Here is a 20,730-nt window from a genome sequence, read left to right on the forward strand (position 1 = left end):
GAGATGGACTGGGCGGTGTTCACGACTCTCTGAAGTTTCTTGCGGTCCTGGGCCGAGCAGTTGCCATACCAGGCTGTGATGCAGCTCGATAGGACGCCTTCTATGGTGCATCTATACAAATTGGTAAGAGTCAATGTGGACATGCCGAATTTCCTTAGTTTCCTGAGGAAGTATAGGCGCTGTTGTGCTTTCTTGGTCGTGGCGTCGATGTGGGTGGACCAGGACAGATGGTCGGTGATGTGTACAACTAGGATTTCCAGCAAACCCCATGATTCCATCATTTCCGGATGCGGCCCACACAGAGGGATAGGAATTCTGACTCTCTTGTCCCACTGCTCCACTTGTCAATGCATACTGAGCTTTAAATCCATGACAGTTCTATGGCCTCAGAGTCAGAATGCCGTGGGCTTAATGCCACCCACCCAACACCCATTCCCACCCCTCACCCAACCACCACCTTCACTTATTCTGGAACTCCCGACGGAGGGCAATTAATTTCTCCCTCTCTACTCTATCAATTTAGGTGGATTGGCCATGATAAATTAATGCGAATTTCCAAAGGTTAGGTGGGGTTACAAGGATAGGGCGGGGGAGTGGGCCTAGATTGGGTGGTCTTTCGAAGGGTCGGTGCAGACTTGATGGGCCGACTGGTGGCCTCCTGCTGCACTAGCTTCTTTAATCGTCTCAAACACTTCAGTTCCAATTAACCCTTCGTCTCCTATGTTCGAGGAACATGCGCCTCGTCACTGCTGTCTATCCAAGCAGCTAGGAGTATAATGTGGGGAAATGTGAACTTGCCCACGTTGGCAGGAAGAATGCAAAAGCGGTACGTTATTTAATGGAGATTGCAGAGCTCGGAGGCACGGAGGGACATGGGTCTCCTGGCACATGAATCAGGTAAAGTTAGATTACAATTGGAACAAGCGAAGGCAAATGGAATATAGGAACATAAGAACTAGGAGCAGGAGTAGGCCATCTGGCCCCTCGAGCCTGCTCAGCCATTCAATGAGATCATGCCTGATCTTTTGTGGACTCAGCTCCACTTTCCGGCCCAAACACATTCTTCAAAAAACTATCTATCTTTATCTTAAAAACATTTAATGAAGGAGCCTCTACTGCTTCACTGGGCAAGGAATTCCATAGATTCACAACCCTTTGGGTGAAGAAGTTCCTCCGAAGCTCAGTCCTAAAACTACTTCCGCTTATTTTGAGGCTATGCCCCCTAGTTCTGCTTTCACCCGCCAGTGGAAACAACCTGCCCGCATCTATCCTATCTATTCCCTTCATAATTTTATATGTTTCTGTAAGATCCCCCCTTATCCTTCTAAATTCCGAGTACAGTCCCAGTCTACTCAACCTCTCCTCGTAATCCAACCCCTTCAGCTCTGGGATTAACCTAGTGAATCTCCTCGGCACACCCTCCAGTGCCAGTACGTCCTTTCTCAGGTAAGGAGACCAAAACTGAACACAATACTCCCGGTGTGGCCTCACTAACACTTTATATAATTGCAGCATAACCTCCCTAGTCTTAAACTCCATTGCCGCTTGTTGCGAGGGAATGGAATATAAAAGTCGAGATGATTTGCTTCAGTTGAACAGGTTATTGGCGAGACCAGATCTGGAGCACTGGGCACAGTTTTGGTCCCCTCCTTTAAGAAATATGTTAGAAGCAGTTCGGAGAAGGTCCACTCGACTGAGACCTGGGATGTGGAGGGGCTATCTTACGAGGAAAGGTGGGAGGGTCGGGCTGCGCCTGTACCCATTGGGAGTTTAGAAGATTGAGCGGGGATCTTATTGAAACATTTTCGATCTTGAGGGGACTTGACAGAGTGGATGTTGAGAGGATGTTTCCCCTGGTGGGAGAGTTGGAGAGACCAGAGGCGGGGCGGAAGGGAGGGGGGGGGGGAGGAGTTTGGCTGGCTCCGCCACCTCGAAACATGGCTTGGAGGGCGCGGAAAATCCCGCCCAAGGGGTCTGCCATTTTAGATGGACGTGAGAAGGGTTTTTGTCTCTCAGAGAATCATGAATCTTTGCAACTCTCTTGCCAGAGGCAGGGTCTCGGAATATTTTTACGGCAGAGCTGGATAGATTCTTGATTAACAAGTGGGTGGGGGGGGGGGGGGGGGGTGAAAGGTTATCTGGGGTCGGCAGGAATAATGGGGTTGAGGTTACAATCAGATCGGCCACAATCTTATTGAATGACGGTGCAGGCTGGAGGGGCTGAGTGGCCTGACTCCTGCTCCGAGTTCATATGTTCGTTCGATCCTCAAGATTGAATCCTTTTAGCCCCAATACCATTTTGGTAAATAGGGATGGGCAATATATACAAATGACAAATAAAAGTTTTGACAAAGAGTCATCGGACTCGAAACGTTCGCTCTTTTCTCTCCCTACAGACGCTGCCAGGCCTGCTGAGATTTTCCAGCATTTCCTCTTTCGTTTCAGATTCCAGCATCCGCAGTCATTTGCTTTTAACAAATAAAAGTCACATGAACTTGGGGTGGCGGGTGACGAGAGTGCTCCCCACTGGCCTAGTCCAGCCTTACCTCCCCGTACATTAAAGCCGGACGTTGATCAGGAGTGGGGACTCCAGCACCAGTCTAGACGAGTACGGGGTGGGAATCGAACCTGGAGTCCTCGAGGTCTCAATTCAATGGTGTTTTTAAAAAAATAAATATTCGAGGAACCCCCCCCCAATCCACCTTGAAGAAATCAATGAAGTTTCTACCTCTGGGTGAACCCCCTCCTCCGACCCCCGCAAAGCGTCAGTTCCATTAAGATAATTTGTCTGTCTTTTCCCACTCTGAATCTGCAGGGTTCGGTGAAATGTATCGCGCGCAAGGACCCGGATGGGGGTTTTTCCAGCCCTGGCTTTCCTGTACCAGGTACCTTTCCGCTGTGGCCGCTTTCCTGGATGGTGAGGATGTCCGTCAGCGATCTCAGCCGTACGTTCAGGAGTTCTGCTGTGGCTCTCAGGGTCTCGCGCTCCTTCTCCAGGTGCTGTGGAACGAAAAGTGGACGCAACAGTAACTGGCCGGCTTCAGGTGCCACAGGAAAGTTACACCCCCCACACCTCAGGGACTGTAGCGGTTCAAGAGGGCGGCTCGCCACCTTCTGAAGGGATGGGAGGCAAATGCTGGGTCTTGCCAACAGTGCCCATGAATGAACACATTTTTATACAAAACGGAAACCGGGCAGAATCGAACCATCTGCTCAATATTCGGTTCCGACAGGATTAAGCAGAATCCCCACAGTGCAGGAGGAGGCCATTCAGCCCATCGAGTCAGCACCAATCCTCGGAAAGCCATGGGCACCCATGCACAATCTCCCGCCCTATCCCTGGAACCCCACCCAACCTTTCGACACTAAGGGACAATTTAACGTGGCCAATCCATCTACCCGGAACGTCTTTGGGCTGTGGGAGGATACCGGAGCACCCGGAGGAAACCCACGCAGACATGGGAAGAACAGGCAAACCCCACACAGTCACCCGAGGGTGGAATTGAACCCGAGTCCCTGGCACTGTGAGGCAGCAGTGCAAACCACTGTGCCGCCATGTAGCCCCTCCGTCAATCTCTCCGCCAGCGATTTTCCTGCAAGGTTTGGTCGACTAAAACCCTCACTGTGTATACATTATGACAGCAGCCGGACTAACCTGAACCCGGTTATTCAGCTCATCCTTTTCCTGCCGGGATTCCTCCAGCTGCTTCTCATCCGGCACCAGCTGTCCTATGTAGGTGCGTAGTTGATGGATCAGGGAGCTCTGGGATTCCAACTCATGCTTTGCCTGCCTTAAAGTGAAAGAAAGGGAGAGGCGACTTTTTTTTTGTTTTAACGGCACCTCTCACGCCTCGGCAAGCCCCTCAAGGGGACCCCGCCACCGGCCGATCATTTCCGAGGTTCGGCGCGCACGCTGCTGGCACAAAGACAAATCCAGCACAGCAAGATCCCAAAAGCGTCAGATCAGACAAATGAAAAGTTAATCCGGTTCAGCAGTTTCGGTTGGGGGAGGAGTGTTGGCCAGCCCGTAAGAACGGCAAGGAAGAGGAGCATTAGTGGGCCATTCGGTCCGTCGACCCTGCTCTGCCATTCGCTGAGATCGCAGCTGACCTTCCACCCCAATTTAGCTTCTTGTACTATTCCCAAAAATGGAACCATCTCTGCCTTGAATATCCTGAATGATTCAGCATCCAAAACTCTCTGGCGCAGAGAATCCCAAAGATTAAAATACTCTTTTGACGGAAGATGTTTGTCCATTCTAAATAGACGATGGGGAGGCAGTGGCGTAGTGGCATTGCCGCTGGACTAGTAATCCAGTGAGTTTGGATAATGCTCTGGGGACCAGGGTTCAAATCCCACCATGGGAGATAGTGAAATATGACTTCAATAAAAATCTGGAATTTTTATTGACCATGAAACCATTATCGATTGTCGTAAAAACTTCAGGGAAGGAAATCTGCCGTCCTTACCCGGTCTGGCCTACACGTGACTCCAGACCCACAGCAAATGTGGTTGAGCCAGCGACACCCAGATCAAAAACAAACCCTCAAGGCGGCGCAGCGGTTAGCACTGCTGCCTCACGCCGCTGAGGACCCGGGTTCGATCCCGGCCCTGGGTCACTGTCCGTGTGGAGTTTGCACATTCTCCCCGTGTTTGCGTGGGTTTCGCCCCCACAACCCAAAGATGTGCAGGCTAGGTGGATTGGCCACGCTAAATTGCCCCTTAATTGGAAAAAATGAATTGGGTACTCTAAAACTGATTAAAAAAAACAAAACCCTCAGTCTAAGATTGCTCCCTAGTTTCTGGACACCAGTGTTAAACAGCACAATAGAAATTTGAAATAAAAACAGAAAATGCTGGAAAAACCCGCAGATCTGGCAGCATCTGTGGAGAGAGTAACAGAGTTAACGTTTCGAGTCCATTAGATTCTTCTTCAGAGCTCCCCGTTTGCATTTTCTGTTTTTAAACCCAGGTTATACAGCGTCAACCCTGTCAAGCCTCGTATGGATTTTATTTGTTTCAATGAGATCATGTCTCAGATGGAATACAAGGTGAAAAAGTGTGAGGTTATGCACTTTGGAAGGAGAAATGGAAGCACAGACTATTTTCTGAATGGGGAAAGGCTTAGGAAATCAGAAGCACAAAGGGACTTGAGAGTCCTTGTTCATGATTCTCTTAAGGTTAATGTGCAGGTTCAGTCGGCAGTTAGGCAGGCAAATGCAATGTTAGCATTCATGTCAAGAGGTCTAGAATACAAGATCAGGGATGTATAAGGCTCTGGTCAGACCCCATTTGGAGTATTGTGAGCAGTTTTGTGCCCCGTATCTAAGGAAGGATGTGCTGGCCTTGGAAAGGGTCCAGAGGAGGTTCACAAGAATGGTCCCTGGAATGAACAGCTTGTCGTATGAGGAACGGTTGAGGACTCTGGGTCTGTACTCGTTGGAGTGGAGAAGGATGAGGGGGGGATCTTATTGAAACTTACAGGATACTGCGAGGCCCGGATAGAGTGGACGTGGAGAGGATGTTTCCACTTGTAGGAAAAACTAGAAGCAGAGGACACAATCTCAGACTAAAGGGACGATCCTTTAAAACAGAGATGAGGAGGAATTTCTTCAGCCAGAGGGTGGTGAATCTGTGGAATCTTTGCCGCTGTGGAGGCCAAATCACTGAGTGTCTTTGATTAATAAAGGGATCGGGGGTTCTGGGGAGAAGGCAGGAGAATGGGGATGAGAAAAATATCAGCCACGATTGAATGGCGGAACAGACTCGATGGGCCGAGTGGCCTAATTCTGCTCCTATGTCTTACGGTCTCATTCTTCCATACTCCACGAGATACAGGTCTACTAGATAGATCTCTCCTCGTGTTATAAATCTCGAGGTGGACACTCACCTCCCTTCAGCCTGGATTATGTCCAAGACTGGGTTGCCCCGACTCTGGGCAGTGAAGGTCCTGAGGCGCGTTGACAGAGTGAATGTGGAGAGGATGAGAACTGCAGGTGGGAAGGATCACTGTTTAAAAATAAACGGTCGCCCATTTAAGACAGAGAATAGGAGGCATTTTTTCTCTCTCAGAGGGTCGCGAGTCTCTGGAACTCTGGAACACGGTTCGGATCCCACCACGGCAGATGGTGGAATCTTTTAAAAGTCTAATGATGACCATGAAACTATCATCGATTGTTGTAAAAGCCCATTTGGTTCACTAATGTCCTTGAAGGTAGGAAATCTTATTACATTCAAGAGGCAGCTGGATATCGCACTCGGGGAGAATGGGATCAAAGGCTATGGGGAGAAAGCAGGATTAGGCTATTGAGTTGGATGATCAGCCATGATCGCGATGAATGGCGGAGCAGGCTCGAAGGGCCAAAAGGCCTCCTCCTGCTCCCATCTTCTATATATCTATCTTCTATATAAATCATCCCTACCCGGTCTGGCCTACATGTGACTCCAGGCCCACAGCATTGTGGTGCCCTCTGAAATGGTCGAGCAAGCCACTTAGTTCACTGGGCAATTACTGGTGGGTAACAAATGCTGACCGTGCCGATGACGCCCACATATGCCTGAAAGAATAAGGGAGCCGTGATCTTATTGAATGGCAGAGATCGAGGGAGTCAAATGGCCGACTCCAAACTTGTATGAAATTAAATCCATGGCCTCCAGTGCCCCGAGGAGCCAACAGAGCAAACTCCGCCGAACCGGCAATGCCAATAGGCCGACTCACTTACCTCAAATCCTCCTGCAAGGTGTCCCTCTCCTCACCGGCTGCCTTGAGCTTCTCTCTGAAGCGTGCCGCGTCCTGCGCTCCCTTCTCCCGGCTCAGCCTCAGCTCTCCCTCCAATTCTGCCACCGTTTCCCGGAGGGCAGCGCAATCTTTGCCACGAGACTCCGCCGAGTGCAAGAGCTGTCGGGACGAGACACGAAAGACGTTTCTCCGGCAGGCGAGAAAGGGAGCTTGGCTAACTCATCCGTCCTGAAGAACCAGAAAGCTACAACCCCACCCCCTCCCAGCTGCTAAAAGGCTCTTAAACGATTCCTGTGCTTTCAACCGCTCTACTGAACCCAAAAATCCATTTCACGTTGTTTGGAAAATTAGAGCCCTTAATATTTTTTTGCAATATCATTGTCATATACTGGGGGAAAAAACTTGTGTGCGAGTATGGGCGTGACTAGTTTGATTAGACTGCAACGGTCAAGACATTAATAAAGGAGGCAATTGGTTGAAATGGTAATAAACAGGGGGAGCCAGGAAAGCGGCCTGACCAGGAATTGACATTAGGTAGATATGAGAAGTTTATGATTTTAAAGTTGACTGATGGATCTCAAAGGCAAAATAAATAATTGGGAGATAATAAATGTTTGAGGCAAAGCAGTAGTTACTTTATAAATAGTGTTCACGAATTAATAATTTTAAAAAAGGTTGATCAATTCTGGGGAGAGGTGCGAGCTGGAGAAGTACGGGCTCCCCCCGGGGAACACCTTCAGGCACTTACAGGTAAGGGCGTTTGCCAGGCGGCAGGTGGTGGAATTCCCACGGCTACTGACACACACAGTACAGGACAGGGTGCTCTCGGGGGGGTGGGTGGGAGTGGGGAAGATCTCGGAAACTTACCAGGTGATGCAGGAGGAGGAGGAGGCCTCGGTGGTGGAGTTGAAAGGTAAGTGGGAGGAGGAGTTGGGAGAGGAGATCGAAGAGGGGACGTGGGCAGATGCCCTAGGGAGGGCAAACTCTTCCTCTTCATGCGCGAGGCTCAGCCTCATACAGTTTAAGGTGCTGCACAGGGCACACATGACCGGGACAAGGGTTCTTTGGGGGTGAGGACAGGTGTGTTAGGTGCTCAGGGAGCCCAGCAAATCACACCCATGTGTTCTGGGTTTGCCCATCGCTGGAGGAATTTTGGAAGGGCGTAGCGAGGAAGGTGTCGAGGGTGGTAGGATCCAGGGTCAAACCGGGCTGGGGGCTCGCAATATTTGGGGTGGCAGAGGAGCCGGGAGCGCAGGAGGCCGGAATTCTGGCCTTTGCGTCCCTGGTAGCCCGGCGAAGGATTCTCCTTCAGTGGAAAGATACGAGGCCCCCAAGCATGGAATCCTGGCAGGGTTCATTAAATTGGAGAGGGTGAAATTCGCCTGGAGAGGGTCGGTACAAGGGTTCTTTAGGCGGTGGCAACCGTTCTTAGACTTTCTGGCAGAACGATAGACATTGGTCAATGGCAGCAGCAGCTCTGGGGGTGGGGGGGGGTTTACTTTATTTTTGTTTATGTTATTTACACTGGAAGGGTCTGAGGGGGTGTATACACCTGTTGTCTTAAGTCGGGGTGTTAATGTTAATTTATTATTTAGGTACGGGGGGGGGTTTGGGGGGTTGCTTTTTTAGATTGTGTTTTGTACTTAACCCTGTTGGGTTCTTTTTGCTTTCTCATTTTGTTATTCATATTTTATGAAAACCTTTGATAAAAATTATTTTTTAAAAAATAATTCTGGGGAGAGGAATTTCCAAAGGATTGTTCAAACAATCGAGTGGAAGCTCGATGGGGAAAATACTAATTTCAAGTGAGACTGAAGGCTGTTATGTGGGGCTGTGAGATTTTGAACACGACAGAATGTGTTGAAGCCAGACCTGTGAATACCAGTGAATGCCATCCTCCAGAAGCGAGCCTGTGTGAGGTTTCCCCTAGAGCAGCAAGGCATTGTGTGGTAATGTTACTGGACGTTTATAGATTAGAAAATCTGTAAGGACTGTTGCCATCAAGAGGGGGGTTTTAGCTTGGAGTTTATTTAATCCAATATCTTTCATGAAATGTTTCTAAAGTACTGTTAACTGAGTAACTGTGTTCCTGTGTCAATGTTATTTTCTTTATTTTTAATAAATATTAAAAATTAATATTTAAAGGGCGACATGGTGGCGCAGTGGTTAGCACTGCTGCCTCACGGCGCCAAGGAGCCTCAGGTCACTGTCCGTGTGGCGTTTGCACAATCTCCCCATCTCCGCGTGGGTCTCACCCCCGCAACCAGCAGCACAGTGGTTAGCACCGTGGCTTCACAGCTCCAGGGTCCCAGGTTTGATTCCCGGCTTGGGTCACTGTCTGTGCGAAGTGTGCACGTTCTCCCCGTGTCTGCGTGGGTTTCCTCCGGGTGCTCCGGTTTCCTCCCACAGTCCAAAGATGTGCAGGTTAGGTGGATTGGCCGCGCTAAATTGCCCTTAAGTGTCCAAAAAGGTTACGTGGGGGTTACTGGGTTACGGGGATAGGGTGGAGGTGTGGGCTTAGGCAGGGTGATCTTTCCAAGGGTCGGTGCAGACTCGATCGGCCGAAGGGCCTCCTTCTACACTGTAAATTCTATGAAATTCTGTAAATTCGATGAAACCCTATGAAACCCAAAGATGTACGGGGTAGTTGGATCGCCCCTTAATTAGAAAAAGAAATTGGATACTCTAGGTTTATTTTTAGAATATGTAATATTTAAAATGATTACAAGTGGTCTGGATTTACTTATCTTGACTCCAGATCACTCCTCATAATATACAAATTGCAAACCATTGTGGCAGCTTGGTCCACGTTTCCCTCTGGGCAGCCTGGCTTGACCATCTATCGTGCCATAACAAAGTGCACACAAGAAATAGGAGCAGGAGTGACCATTCAGCCCTTCGAGGCTGCCCACCTCTGCAGACTCTGTATCTCCACATTCCCGACCGCTCCCCATATCCTTCGATTCCCTGTCTGAGCCAACCTTAAATGGATTCAATGACGGAGCATCCACAATCCTTTGGGGGGTAGAGAATTCCAAAGATTCTTAACCCTAGGGCAGCACGGTGGCGCAGTGGGTTAGCCCTGCTGCCTCACGGCGCCGAGGTCCCAGGTTCGATCCCGGCTCTGGGTCACTGTCCGTGTGGAGTTTGCACATTCTCCCCGTGTCTGCGTGGGTTTCGCCCCCACAACCCAAAGGTGTGCAGCTCATCAAATCTGCCTGAAGGTCCGACCTCGGCTGAAACCAACAGAGCCATTAAAATTAAGTCTTCTTCTGTAGGGGAATGGGGCCTAAGTCTAACATCTCGTCTTTATGACCAGCAGGGCGGCACTCCTGCAGTACCGCATGGGGAGTGTCAGCTTAGATTGCCTGCTCGAGCCCCTGGACGGGGCTAGAACCCACAACCTCTCGATTCAGAGATGAGAGCATTAGTCACTGCCAGGGCTAAACCGTAGCCACCCCCCCCCGCCTCCAGATCCTTCTAATTGAATATGGTAGCCATCACAAAGGAGAAAGTGCTAGAGAAACTAAGAGGTCTAAAAATTGATAAATCTCCGGGCCCAGATGGGCTACATCCTAGAGTTCTAAAGGAGATAGCTGAAGAAATAGTGGAGGCGTTAGTTATGATCTTTCAAAAGTCACTGGAGCCAGGGAAAGTACCAGAGGATAGGAAAATCGCTGTTGTAACCCCCTTGTTCAAGAAGGGAACAAGGAAAAAGATGGAAAATTATAGGCCAATTAGCCTAACCTCGGTTGTTGGCAAGATTCTAGAATCCATTGTTAAGTATGAGATTTCAAATTCTTGGAAGTGCAGGGTCGGATTAGGACAAGTCAGCATGGATTTAGTAAGGGGAGGTCGTGCCTGACAACCTGTTAGAGTTCTTTGAAGAGATAACAAATAGGTTAGACCAAGGAGAGCCAATGGATGTTATCTATCTTGACTTCCAAAAGGCCTTTGATAAGGTGCCTCACGGGAGACTGCTGAGTAAAATAAGGGCCCATGGTATTCGAGGCAAGGTACTAACATGGATTGACGATTGGCTGTCAGGCAGAAGGCAGAGAGTTGGGATAAAAGGTTCTTTTTCGGAATGGCAACCGGTGACGAGTGGTGTCCCGCAGGGTTCAGTGTTGGGGCCACAGCTGTTCTCTTCATATATTAACGATCTAGATGACGGGACTGGGGGCATTCTGGCTAAGTTTGCCGATGATACAAAGATAAGTGGAGGGGCAGGTAGTATGGAGGAGGTGGGGAGGCTGCAGAAAGATTTAGACAGTTTAGGAGAGTGGTCCAAGAAATGGCTGATGAAATTCAACGTGGGCAAGTGCGAGGTCTTGCACTTTGGAAAAAAGAATAGAGGCATGGACTATTTTCTAAACGGTGACAAAATTCATAATGCTGAAGTGCAAAGGGACTTGGGAGTCCTAGTCCAGGATTCTCTAAAGGTAAACTTGCAGGTTGAGTCCGTAATTAAGAAAGCAAATGCAATGTTGTCATTCATCTCAAGAGGCTTGGAATATAAAAGCAGGGATGTACTTCTGAAGCTTTATAAAGCATTAGTTAGGCCCCATTTAGAATACTGTGAGCAATTTTGGGCCCCACACCTCAGGAAGGACATACTGGCACTGGAGCGGGTCCAGCGGAGATTCACACGGATGATCCCAGGAATGGTAGGCCTAACATACGATGAACGTCTGAGGATCCTGGGATCATATTCATTGGAGTTTAGGAGGTTGAGGGGAGATCTAATAGAAACTTACAAGATAATGAATGGCTTAGATAGGGTGGATGTAGGGAAGTTGTTTCCATTAGCATGGGAGACTAGGACCCGGGGGCACAGCCTTAGAATAAAAGGGAGTCACTTTAGAACAGAGATGAGGAGAAATTTCTTCAGCCAGAGAGTGGTGGGTCTGTGGAATTCATTGCCACAGAGGGCGGTGGAGGCCGGGACGTTGAGTGTCTTTAAGACAGAAGTTGATAAATTCTTGATTTCTCGAGGAATTAAGGCTATGGAGAGAGAGCAGTTAATGAAATCAGCCATGATTGAATGGTGGAGTGGATTCGATGGGCCGAATGGCCTTACTTCCGCTCCTATGTCTTATGGTCTTATTACTAAGAAGCCCAAGAGCAGAGAAGAAGCAAGAGATATGCCTGCCTCGAGTAAACACATTTCTTTGTAGCGAATGGACTTCATTAAACCGCTGAAGTTTTGCAACTCCCGTCCTACCCAAATCATGCAGAGGTGAGGAGGAGTTTCTTCTCTCAGAGGGGAGTGAATCTTTCCCGCAGAGAGCTGTAGAGGCCGGGTCGTTTGGTATGTTCAAGGCCGAGAGAGACAGATTTTTAATCAGTGAGGGAATTGAGGGTGACGGGATAAAGAGGGAAAGTGGAGTTGAGGATTACATCAGATCAGTTTGGAATGCATTGAATGGCGGAGCAGACTCGATGGGCCGAATGGCCCCCTTCTGCTCAGACGTCTTATGGTCTAATACCTCTGCTGTGCGTAGATACTGAGCCTCCTGTAGCCTGGCGATCTGTAACCGGTCGTCTTTGCTCTTTGCTTCAGCTTGCTGGGCCAACTCCTCTTGCAGGGCAGCCAGTTCCCGCCGGTGGCACTCTCTCATCTCTTCCACCTCGCTCCTCAGCAACTCGGCCTCCTCGCCCCAGCGGGCCCGCTCCAGCGCCAGCTGGCTCTTCAGGCGCTGGCTCTCTGCCCGGTGCTGGCTCTGTGCCTCCTCTGCCTCGGCCTGGTACTGCAGCTGTAGCTGACCCGCCTCCAGCCTCCTCTCCCGCAGCTCGGCCCTCAGTTCCCCCAGCTGCTCGCCCAGGTGCGCCGCCAGACTGTCCTTCTGTCCGATCGCGGCCGCCTGCCGTTCCACCGTGCTCCTCAGCAGCCTCGCCTCCGCCGTCAGGCGGTGGATTTCCCGGGTCTGCGACGCGACAATCTCCATCCGCTCGGCCAGCTCCCCGGAGCACTCGGGGTCCGTCTCACGGTCCAAGGACCTGCACGGATCAGGAATAAGAAAACACACACTTGTATAAAAGCAAAACACGGAGTAGCTGAGAATCCAAAATAAAGAAAGAAACAAAGAACGATACAGCACAGGAACAGGCCCTTCGGCCCTCCAAGCCTGTACTAGTCATGATACCAACCTTGGCCAAAACTCTCAGCACTTCCTTGTGCCGTGTCCCTCTGTACCCATCCTGTCCATGTGTTTGTCAAGATGCCTTTTGAACGACGTTAATGTATCTGCTTCCACAACCTCCCCTGGCAACGCGTTCCAGACACTCACCACCCTCTGTGTAAAAAACCTGCCTCACACATCTCCTCGAAACATTGCCCCACGGACATTAAACCTCTGCCCCCTGGTGACTGACCCCTCCACCCTGGGAAAGAGTGCCTGCCCATCCATCCATCCATGCCCCTCATAATCTTGTAGACCTCTATCAGGTCACCCTGCAACCTCCATCTTTCTAATGAAAACAATCCGAGTCTATTCAGCCTCTCCACATAGCTAACACCCTCCAGACCAGGCAACATCCTGGTAAACCCCCTCTGCACCCTCTACAAAGTCTCCACATCGTTCTGGTAGTGTGGCGACCAGAATTGTGCGCAATATTCCAAGTGCGGCCTTACCAAGGTTCCATACAACTGCAGCCTGACTTGCCAGTTTTTATACTCGATGCCCCATCCAATGAAGGCAAGCATTCCGTCTGCTTTCTTGACTACCTTGTCCACTTGTGTTGCCACCTTCAAATATCTGTGGACCTGCACACCCAGATCTCTCTGACTTTCTATTCCTAAGAGTTTTGCCATTTACGGTATATTTCCCCTCTATGTTAGACCTACCAAAATGCATTACCTAAATATTACCTGGAAACATCCAGCAGCTCAGTTAGCGACTGTGGAGAGAGAAACAGAGTTAATGTTTCAGGTCAACAAAACATCTCAGAGAACTCGTCTGTCTCTCTCTCCCTCTCCACAGATGCTGCCTGCCCTGCATTTTATGCTTTCACAAGAAACAAAAGATATTCTAGATTGAAACAGCTTATTATTGTCACCGGGATTTCAATAAAAGATGCTTCGAAGCCCTGGACTCTGTCAAACTTCAACGTGAACAGCAGCAACATTCCCTCAGAGCTACAGAGTATTATAATCCCAGACTAGACCCTAACAGTTGCTCGGATCCCGGACAGAAACCCCAATATTTTATTTAATTTGTAAGACTGTGAGGAAAGGTACTTCGCTCCAGGAGTGATTCTACGTACAAATAGGGATGTGATATATTAAAACAAACTTTATTAACACAGTATTAAAATTAACTTTAACATCACCAAGGAAATAGCTTATAATTACCAGTTAAACAATGTTTAACAATGAAACACCAACTCCTAACTGCTGTCTTTTATCTCCACTCAAGCAAAACCCGTCTCAGGTCACAATCCACATTTAAATGCAAGTTAGCAGACTTGCTGTAAAGAAATGTCTTGGATAAACTGCTTTGAGAAAGAGAGAGATCCTTCAGCAACCAGCTTGCAGATTCTTGCCTGTGACAAACTACTGTTTAACCTGTCAGCCTTTTCAGAAACTGCTGTTCAGTTCACAGGTAAAATCGTTTTAACTAAACTGCTCGTCTGTTCACAAAACTGAACTCCAAAACTCAACACCTGTCTGCTTCAGCCCTTGACTCCTCCCATTGACTACATTACCTTACTCAAGCTAAACACAATCTCTCTAATTATATACTCCCCAGGGAACCCTCTTTATATAAACAAAGTTCCATCAGCCCAACTTCAGGTAAACAATATACATGGTTGGAATGAATGATTTCATTTTTACGATGCTTTAATTGCACCTCTGTATCCAAAGTGTCTGCTGGTCTTATAAACCAGAATTATAAAAAAAGCGTGACTGCAGCAGTCACACACACTAACCAAGGCTTTTAGCCCTTACTGCACCAAATACATGCAATATAATGTATATATGAAATTCCTTCATTCATCGAAACAGGGAGACAAACGGACTGTTCGCAAGAAGTGGTTCCTTGAAGACAGGCACCTGTGCATCTGCATGGCAATCTTAAAGGGATTGCACGGTACAACAGTGAAAGGGCATCAGAGGGACACTGCCCAGCCGCCCAAGGTCATTCGGCCCAACTGTTCTCTGCTTGTGCGAATGCTCCACACGAGGCTCTTCCCACTGTACTTCAACTCACTCCGTCAGCATACCCTTCCATTCGTCCCTCCCTCCTGTGTTTATGTAACTTTCCTTTATAACGCATCTCTGGCAGTCGCCTCAACTTGGCAGCCTTCGTGGTGGTCAGACTCTGTTAAACAGCGCCTGGTGTGTCTCAGAGGCCCCAATGACATGGCACAGTCTCTGCCGCATTCGGTCAGTACCACTGCCGAAATATTGTCCAAGGGGGCCGTTGCAGTATCCAGTGCCAACAGCCTTTTCTTGATATGGGCATATGAAGACTTAGAGATCTGGTCAGAAAATGCTGGTCACCTCATTCTCTAAACATGCACTATACCTGGCTCTGGTGGAAACCTTTTCTGATTCATTTCCCGTGTGCCCTCTGAGGTTGTCCCTGTTTGACGGCCTCTGTATCGCCCTCAGGCTGCTGTTTTCTTGCCGCAGTTCCAGGATCTCCTTATTTGCCTTGGCTAGGGCAGCCCAGGGCTCTGTGTCCACCAACGGTGGCGCAGGGCATCGACCCTCAAAGTGCGACGGAGGAATCAGGTCCTCCGCTCCTGTCGATAAAGAAGAGGCTCCATTGAAGAAAACAGTAACAGACTGCCGGAAGAGCAGAGGTTTCTAGTTGCTGCACTCGGCTGTGGCTTACGTTATTCTCCTGGAACGTAATTTAATGGCTGGAGTCTACGCATCATAAGACATCATTGTACTTCTTTCCTTCAGATCTGATCAAGACCTTTCTCAAAAGCCTGGTGTTCCTCACATAGCAGCTGAAACACCCCACAATCTCTGACAAAAACAGCCCCAGTTTTTAAGCCTCCCTTCACACTTTCCTGTCCTCTCTCATATTAGGCACAGCCTGATCAAACTGGGCTGCACCATCTCTATTGCCTCAGGGCGGCATGGTGGTGCAGTGGTTAGCACTGCTGCCTCACGGGCACCGAGTTCCTGGGTTCTATCTATGCCCCGGGTCACAGTCCGTGTGGAGTTTATACATTCTCCTTGTGTTTGCGTGGGTCTCACCCCCACAGCCCAAAGGAATGCAGGGTAGATACATAGACACATAGAAGATAAGAGCAGGAGGAGGCCTTTTGGCCCTTCGAGCCTGCTCCGCCATTCATCACCATCATGGCTGATCATCCAACTCAATGGCCTAATCCTGCTTTCTCCCCATAGCCTTTGATCCCATTCTCCCCAAGTGCGATATCCAGCCGCCTCTTGAACATATTCAAAGTTTTAGCATCAACTACTTCCTGTGGTAATGAGTTCCACAGGCTCACCACTCTTTGGGTGAAGAAATCTCTCCTTATCTCTGTCCGAAATAGTGGGCAGCACGGTGGCGCAAGTGGTTAGCACGGTTGCCTCGTGGCGTCGAGGTCCCAGGTTCGATTCCGGCTCTGGGTCACTGTCCGTGTGGAGTTTGCACATTCTCCCCATATTTGCGTGGGTTTCACCCCCACAACTCAAAGATGTGCAGGGTAGGTGGATTGGCCACACTAAATTGCCCCTTAATTGGAAAAAATGAATTGGAAAAAAATCTGTCCGAAATGGTTTACCCTGAATCCTCAGACTGTGACCCCTGGTTCTGGACACACCCATCATTGGTAACATCGTCCAAGGTGGATTGACCACGCTAAATTGTCCCTTAATTAGAAAAAAAAAGAATCGCTATTGCCTCAATATCTGTCCTAATGTCTGGAGCCTAGCTGCGCGGTACAGCAACAATGGCTTTACATTTTTAAGTTATGCAATTAACTATAGAGTGTATCATTCACATTCTGCATCTAAATTTCTAAAAATAAGCCCACGTCTCATTTATAGGTACACCGCATTTGTATATCCACAACGAATAGGGCGGCACTGTGGCTTCACAGCTCCAGGGTCCCAGGTTCGATTCCCGGCTTGGGTCACTGTCTGTGCGGAGTCTGCACGTTCTCCCCGTGTCTGCGTGGGTTTCTTCCGGGAGCTCCGGTTTCCTCCCGCGGTCCAAAGACGTGCAGGTTAGGTGGATTGGCCATGCTAAATTGACCCTTAGTGACCAAAAAAGGTTAGGAGGGGTTATTGGGTTACGGGGATAGGGTGGAAGTGAGGGCTTAAGTGGGTCGGTGCAGACTCGATGGGTCGAATGGCCTTCTTCTGCACTGTATGTTCTTTGTTCTTTGAATACCCCGCGTGTATCTATAATCCATGCATTTCTCAGATGTACATATACATCTGCCACGTATGTCCACCTCATAGATCTGTAGGACCATCTCGCGTATCTATACCTCAGATAGCGATAGGACCGCACCATATATCTGGTGGATATATGGATCGATAAATCGATATATCCACCCCATATGATAAAGGGCAAACCAGATCAAGAGGTCACAGATACAGTTTGAGAGGCGGTAGATTTAAAACTGAGATGAGGAGGAATACTTCTCGCAGAGGGTGGCGAATTAGTGGAATTCGCTGCCCCATAGCGCGGTGGAGTACGAATCATTAAATGGTTTCAAGAGGGAGATAGATATATTTCTAATAAAACGGATTAAAGGGATATGGGGTACAGGTAGGGAGGTGGATTTGAGACCAGGAGATCAGCCATGACTTGATGGAATAGCGGAGTAGGCTCAAAGGGCTGAATTGCCGACTTCTGCTCCCAATTCCGATGTTCCTATGTATATCTATACCTTAGGTGCCCCATCTCACTGTACCTCAGGTATCTCTATACCTACCGATGTGTCCATATCATAGATATCCAAATGTCAACTCAATTATGTGTACATTTAAGAACTATATATAACCGTTCTAGACATCCATGTCCAGGATTTTACACACAGCCCGCCCAGTGGGATACTGCAGTCCCAACAAACTGAATGGAGATTTAAATAGCTCGCTGCAACGACTGTGGGGAGACACCGCAACAGCGGCATAAAATCCAGGCCTCTTGGTCAGCACTGTGGCGCAGTGGTTGGCACTGCTGTCTCACGGCGCCGAGGTCCCAGGTTCGATCCTGGCTCTGGGTCACTGTCCGTGTGGAGTTTGCGTAATTCACCCAGTGTTTGCGTGGGTTTCGCCCCCACAACTTAAAAATGTGCAGGGTAGGCGGATTGGCCACGCTAAATTGCCCCTTAATTGGAAAAAATTAATTGGGTACTCTAAATTTAAAAAAAAAAAATCCTGGCCTCTTTTTCAGATATCTATAGGCCTGTCCTATATTTTCCTATTCTGCATCTCAATAAATCTACTTTGTATACCTACTTGTCAAATGTTCATGTCCCAAACGGCAGCGTCTCAGGTATCTGTACAGCTAACGATACATCCATATAATAGATAACTAAATATCTACTCATTATATCTACATCGCTCCGTATCTAAGAAATCTATAGGACTTCCCCACAAATCTATATCTCGTGATATTTATAGAAATACTCCATACATCAGGGATTTCTACCTCTTTCCCCATATATCAATGTTTCAGGAATGTACAGGCATTTCCCTATATAATCCAATCGCAGGAATCTATATGTCTTTCTCCTACATCGACATCACAAGGATCTATGCGTCTTCCTCATATCTCTGAAATCTAGAGGTCTTATCGTTCTTATCTCTATATTTCAAGAATCTATGGGTTAGTCTTCTGTAGGTCTTTTGAACATAGCAGGATCAATAGGTCGTTCCCTGATTATTAAGGGTCTACAGATCATTCTCTATATATCACGGACATAGAGATCTCCCCATCAATATTGGCGATCTATAGATATTTCCATGTAAATTAGGATTATACTGATCTTTCCCAATATCAGGGATTTATAGAATTTTCCCCACATACCAAGGACCTACAGATCTTTCTCTGTATATCAGGGACCCATAGATCTTTCCCTGAATATCAGGGCATTTTCAACCTTTCCTTATATGTTAGGGATCTATCGATCTTTCCCCATATATCAAGGATCTAGACGTCATTATCAAATATCCGGGATCTATAGATCTCCCCCTATACGTCAGGGATCTATAGATCTTTACCTATATCGACCAGGAACCTATTGAAATGTCCCTAAATTTCAGAGATCTATAGGTCTTCCCTATATATAAAGGATCTATAGACATTTTCCTTATGGGATATGTAGATCTTTCCCTATGGGATCTGTATGCCTGCCTATGGGATCTGTATGTCTGCCTATGGGATCTGTACATCTGCCAATGGGATTGGTACATCTGCCTATGGGATCTGTACGTTTTTCCTGTGGGATCTGTAGGTCTTTCCCTATGTGGTTATGTAGGTCTCTCCCTATGGGATTTGTATGTCTCCCTATGGGAGCTATATGTCTCCCTGTGGGATCTGTATGTCTTTCCCTGTGGGATCCATGTCTTTCCCTATGGGATCCCAGATATTTCAAGATTTGTAGGTCTTTTGCTATATATCAGGGATCTGTATGTGGTTACCTATGGGATCTGTATGTCTTTCCCTCTGGGATCTATAGGTCTTTCCCTGTGGGATCTATAGGTCTGGCCCTATGGGATCTATAGGTTTCTCCCGGTGGGATCTATGGGTCTTTCCCTGTGAGATCTGCAGGTATGTCCCTATGGGATCTATAGGTCTTTCCCTATGGGATCTATAGGTCTCCCCCCCTGTGAGATCTATAGGTCTTTCCCTGTGGGATCTGTAGGCCGTTCCCTGTGGGATCTATAGGTGTGTCCCGATAGGATCTATAGGTGTGCCCCTACCTCGGGCTGTTATATGATTAATTCTCGTGATCTTACCGCTCCGCCTGCTGAAGGCTGCCGGCGGGTGCAGTCCCCTCCCCGGGGGCCGCCGCTCCGCCATGGCTCCGGCCTCCCTCCCGCTCCCCAGCGCCGCCAATCCAGCCCGTGTCCCCCCAACAACAGTCCGCCCGCCAGTGTGTGTGTCACACCCTTCACCGTCCGGCCGGAGCGAGCAGCCAGCACACTCACACAGGGCAGGGGGGGGGGGGGCTTTAATTGTCTGCTTGTTATTACAAACACATCCCCCTCCCTCGAAGGACTTTACACCCAGTCTAATACTTTTTAAACGTTTTTATTTTGTTGAAAATTGCAGTCACTGTGATGATGGAAGAAGCAAGGCAGCTCATTTAATCATCATCCTAATCTTCATTGTCACAAGTTGGCTCACATCAACACAGCAATGCAGTCACTGTGAAAATACAGAGATGCTTCAGATCTTTAGCTATGAGGAGCGGTTGAATAAACTCGGTTTGTTCTCACTGGAACGATGGAGGTTGAGGGGCGACCTGATAGCGGTCTACAAAATTATGAGGGGCATAGACAGAGTGGATAGTCAGAGGCTTTTCCCAGGGTAAAGGGGTCAATTACTAGGGGGCATAGATGTGGAGATGCCGGCGTTGGACTGGGATGAGCACAGTACGAAGTCTTACAACACCAGGTTAAAGTCCAACAGGTTTGTTTCGATGTCACTAGCTTTCGGAGCGCTGCTCCTTCCTCAGGTGAATGAAGAGGTCTGATCCAGAAACACATATATAGACAAATTCAAAGATGCCAAACAATGCTAGGAATGCGAGCATTAGCAGGTGATTAAATCTTTACAGATCCAGAGATGGGGTAACACCAGGTTAAAGAGGTGTGAATTGTACCAAGCCAGGGCAGTTGGTAGGATTTCGCAGGCCAGATGGTGGGGGATGAATGTAATGTGACATGAATCCCAGGTCCCGGTTGAGGCCGCACTCATGTGTGCGGAACTTGGCTATAAGTTTCTGCTCGGCGATTCTGCGTTGTCGCGGGTCCTGAAGGCCGCCTTGGAGAACGCTTACCCGGA

General features: G+C 48.5%; 1 protein-coding gene across 1 annotated transcript in view; it reads right to left on the reverse strand.

The window, feature by feature from the left end:
* The window catches only part of cchcr1 (coiled-coil alpha-helical rod protein 1), a 47,614-nt gene extending 27,832 nt beyond the window's left edge, over positions 1-19,782 (reverse strand). The window contains exons 1-6 of the mRNA XM_072475720.1: positions 19,680-19,782; positions 15,271-15,490; positions 12,229-12,739; positions 6,723-6,898; positions 3,656-3,791; positions 2,890-3,000 (exon numbers count right to left, since the gene is read on the reverse strand). Coding sequence (XP_072331821.1) covers positions 2,890-3,000; positions 3,656-3,791; positions 6,723-6,898; positions 12,229-12,739; positions 15,271-15,490; positions 19,680-19,743 — 1,218 coding nt within the window. The 5' untranslated portion in view covers positions 19,744-19,782. The remainder of the gene's footprint in view (positions 1-2,889; positions 3,001-3,655; positions 3,792-6,722; positions 6,899-12,228; positions 12,740-15,270; positions 15,491-19,679) is intronic.
* Between the last annotated feature and the right edge of the window lie 948 nt (positions 19,783-20,730).

The sequence above is a fragment of the Scyliorhinus torazame genome, chromosome 14 (genome assembly GCF_047496885.1).
Source record: "Scyliorhinus torazame isolate Kashiwa2021f chromosome 14, sScyTor2.1, whole genome shotgun sequence".
NCBI classification, from domain to species: Eukaryota; Metazoa; Chordata; class Chondrichthyes; order Carcharhiniformes; family Scyliorhinidae; genus Scyliorhinus; species Scyliorhinus torazame.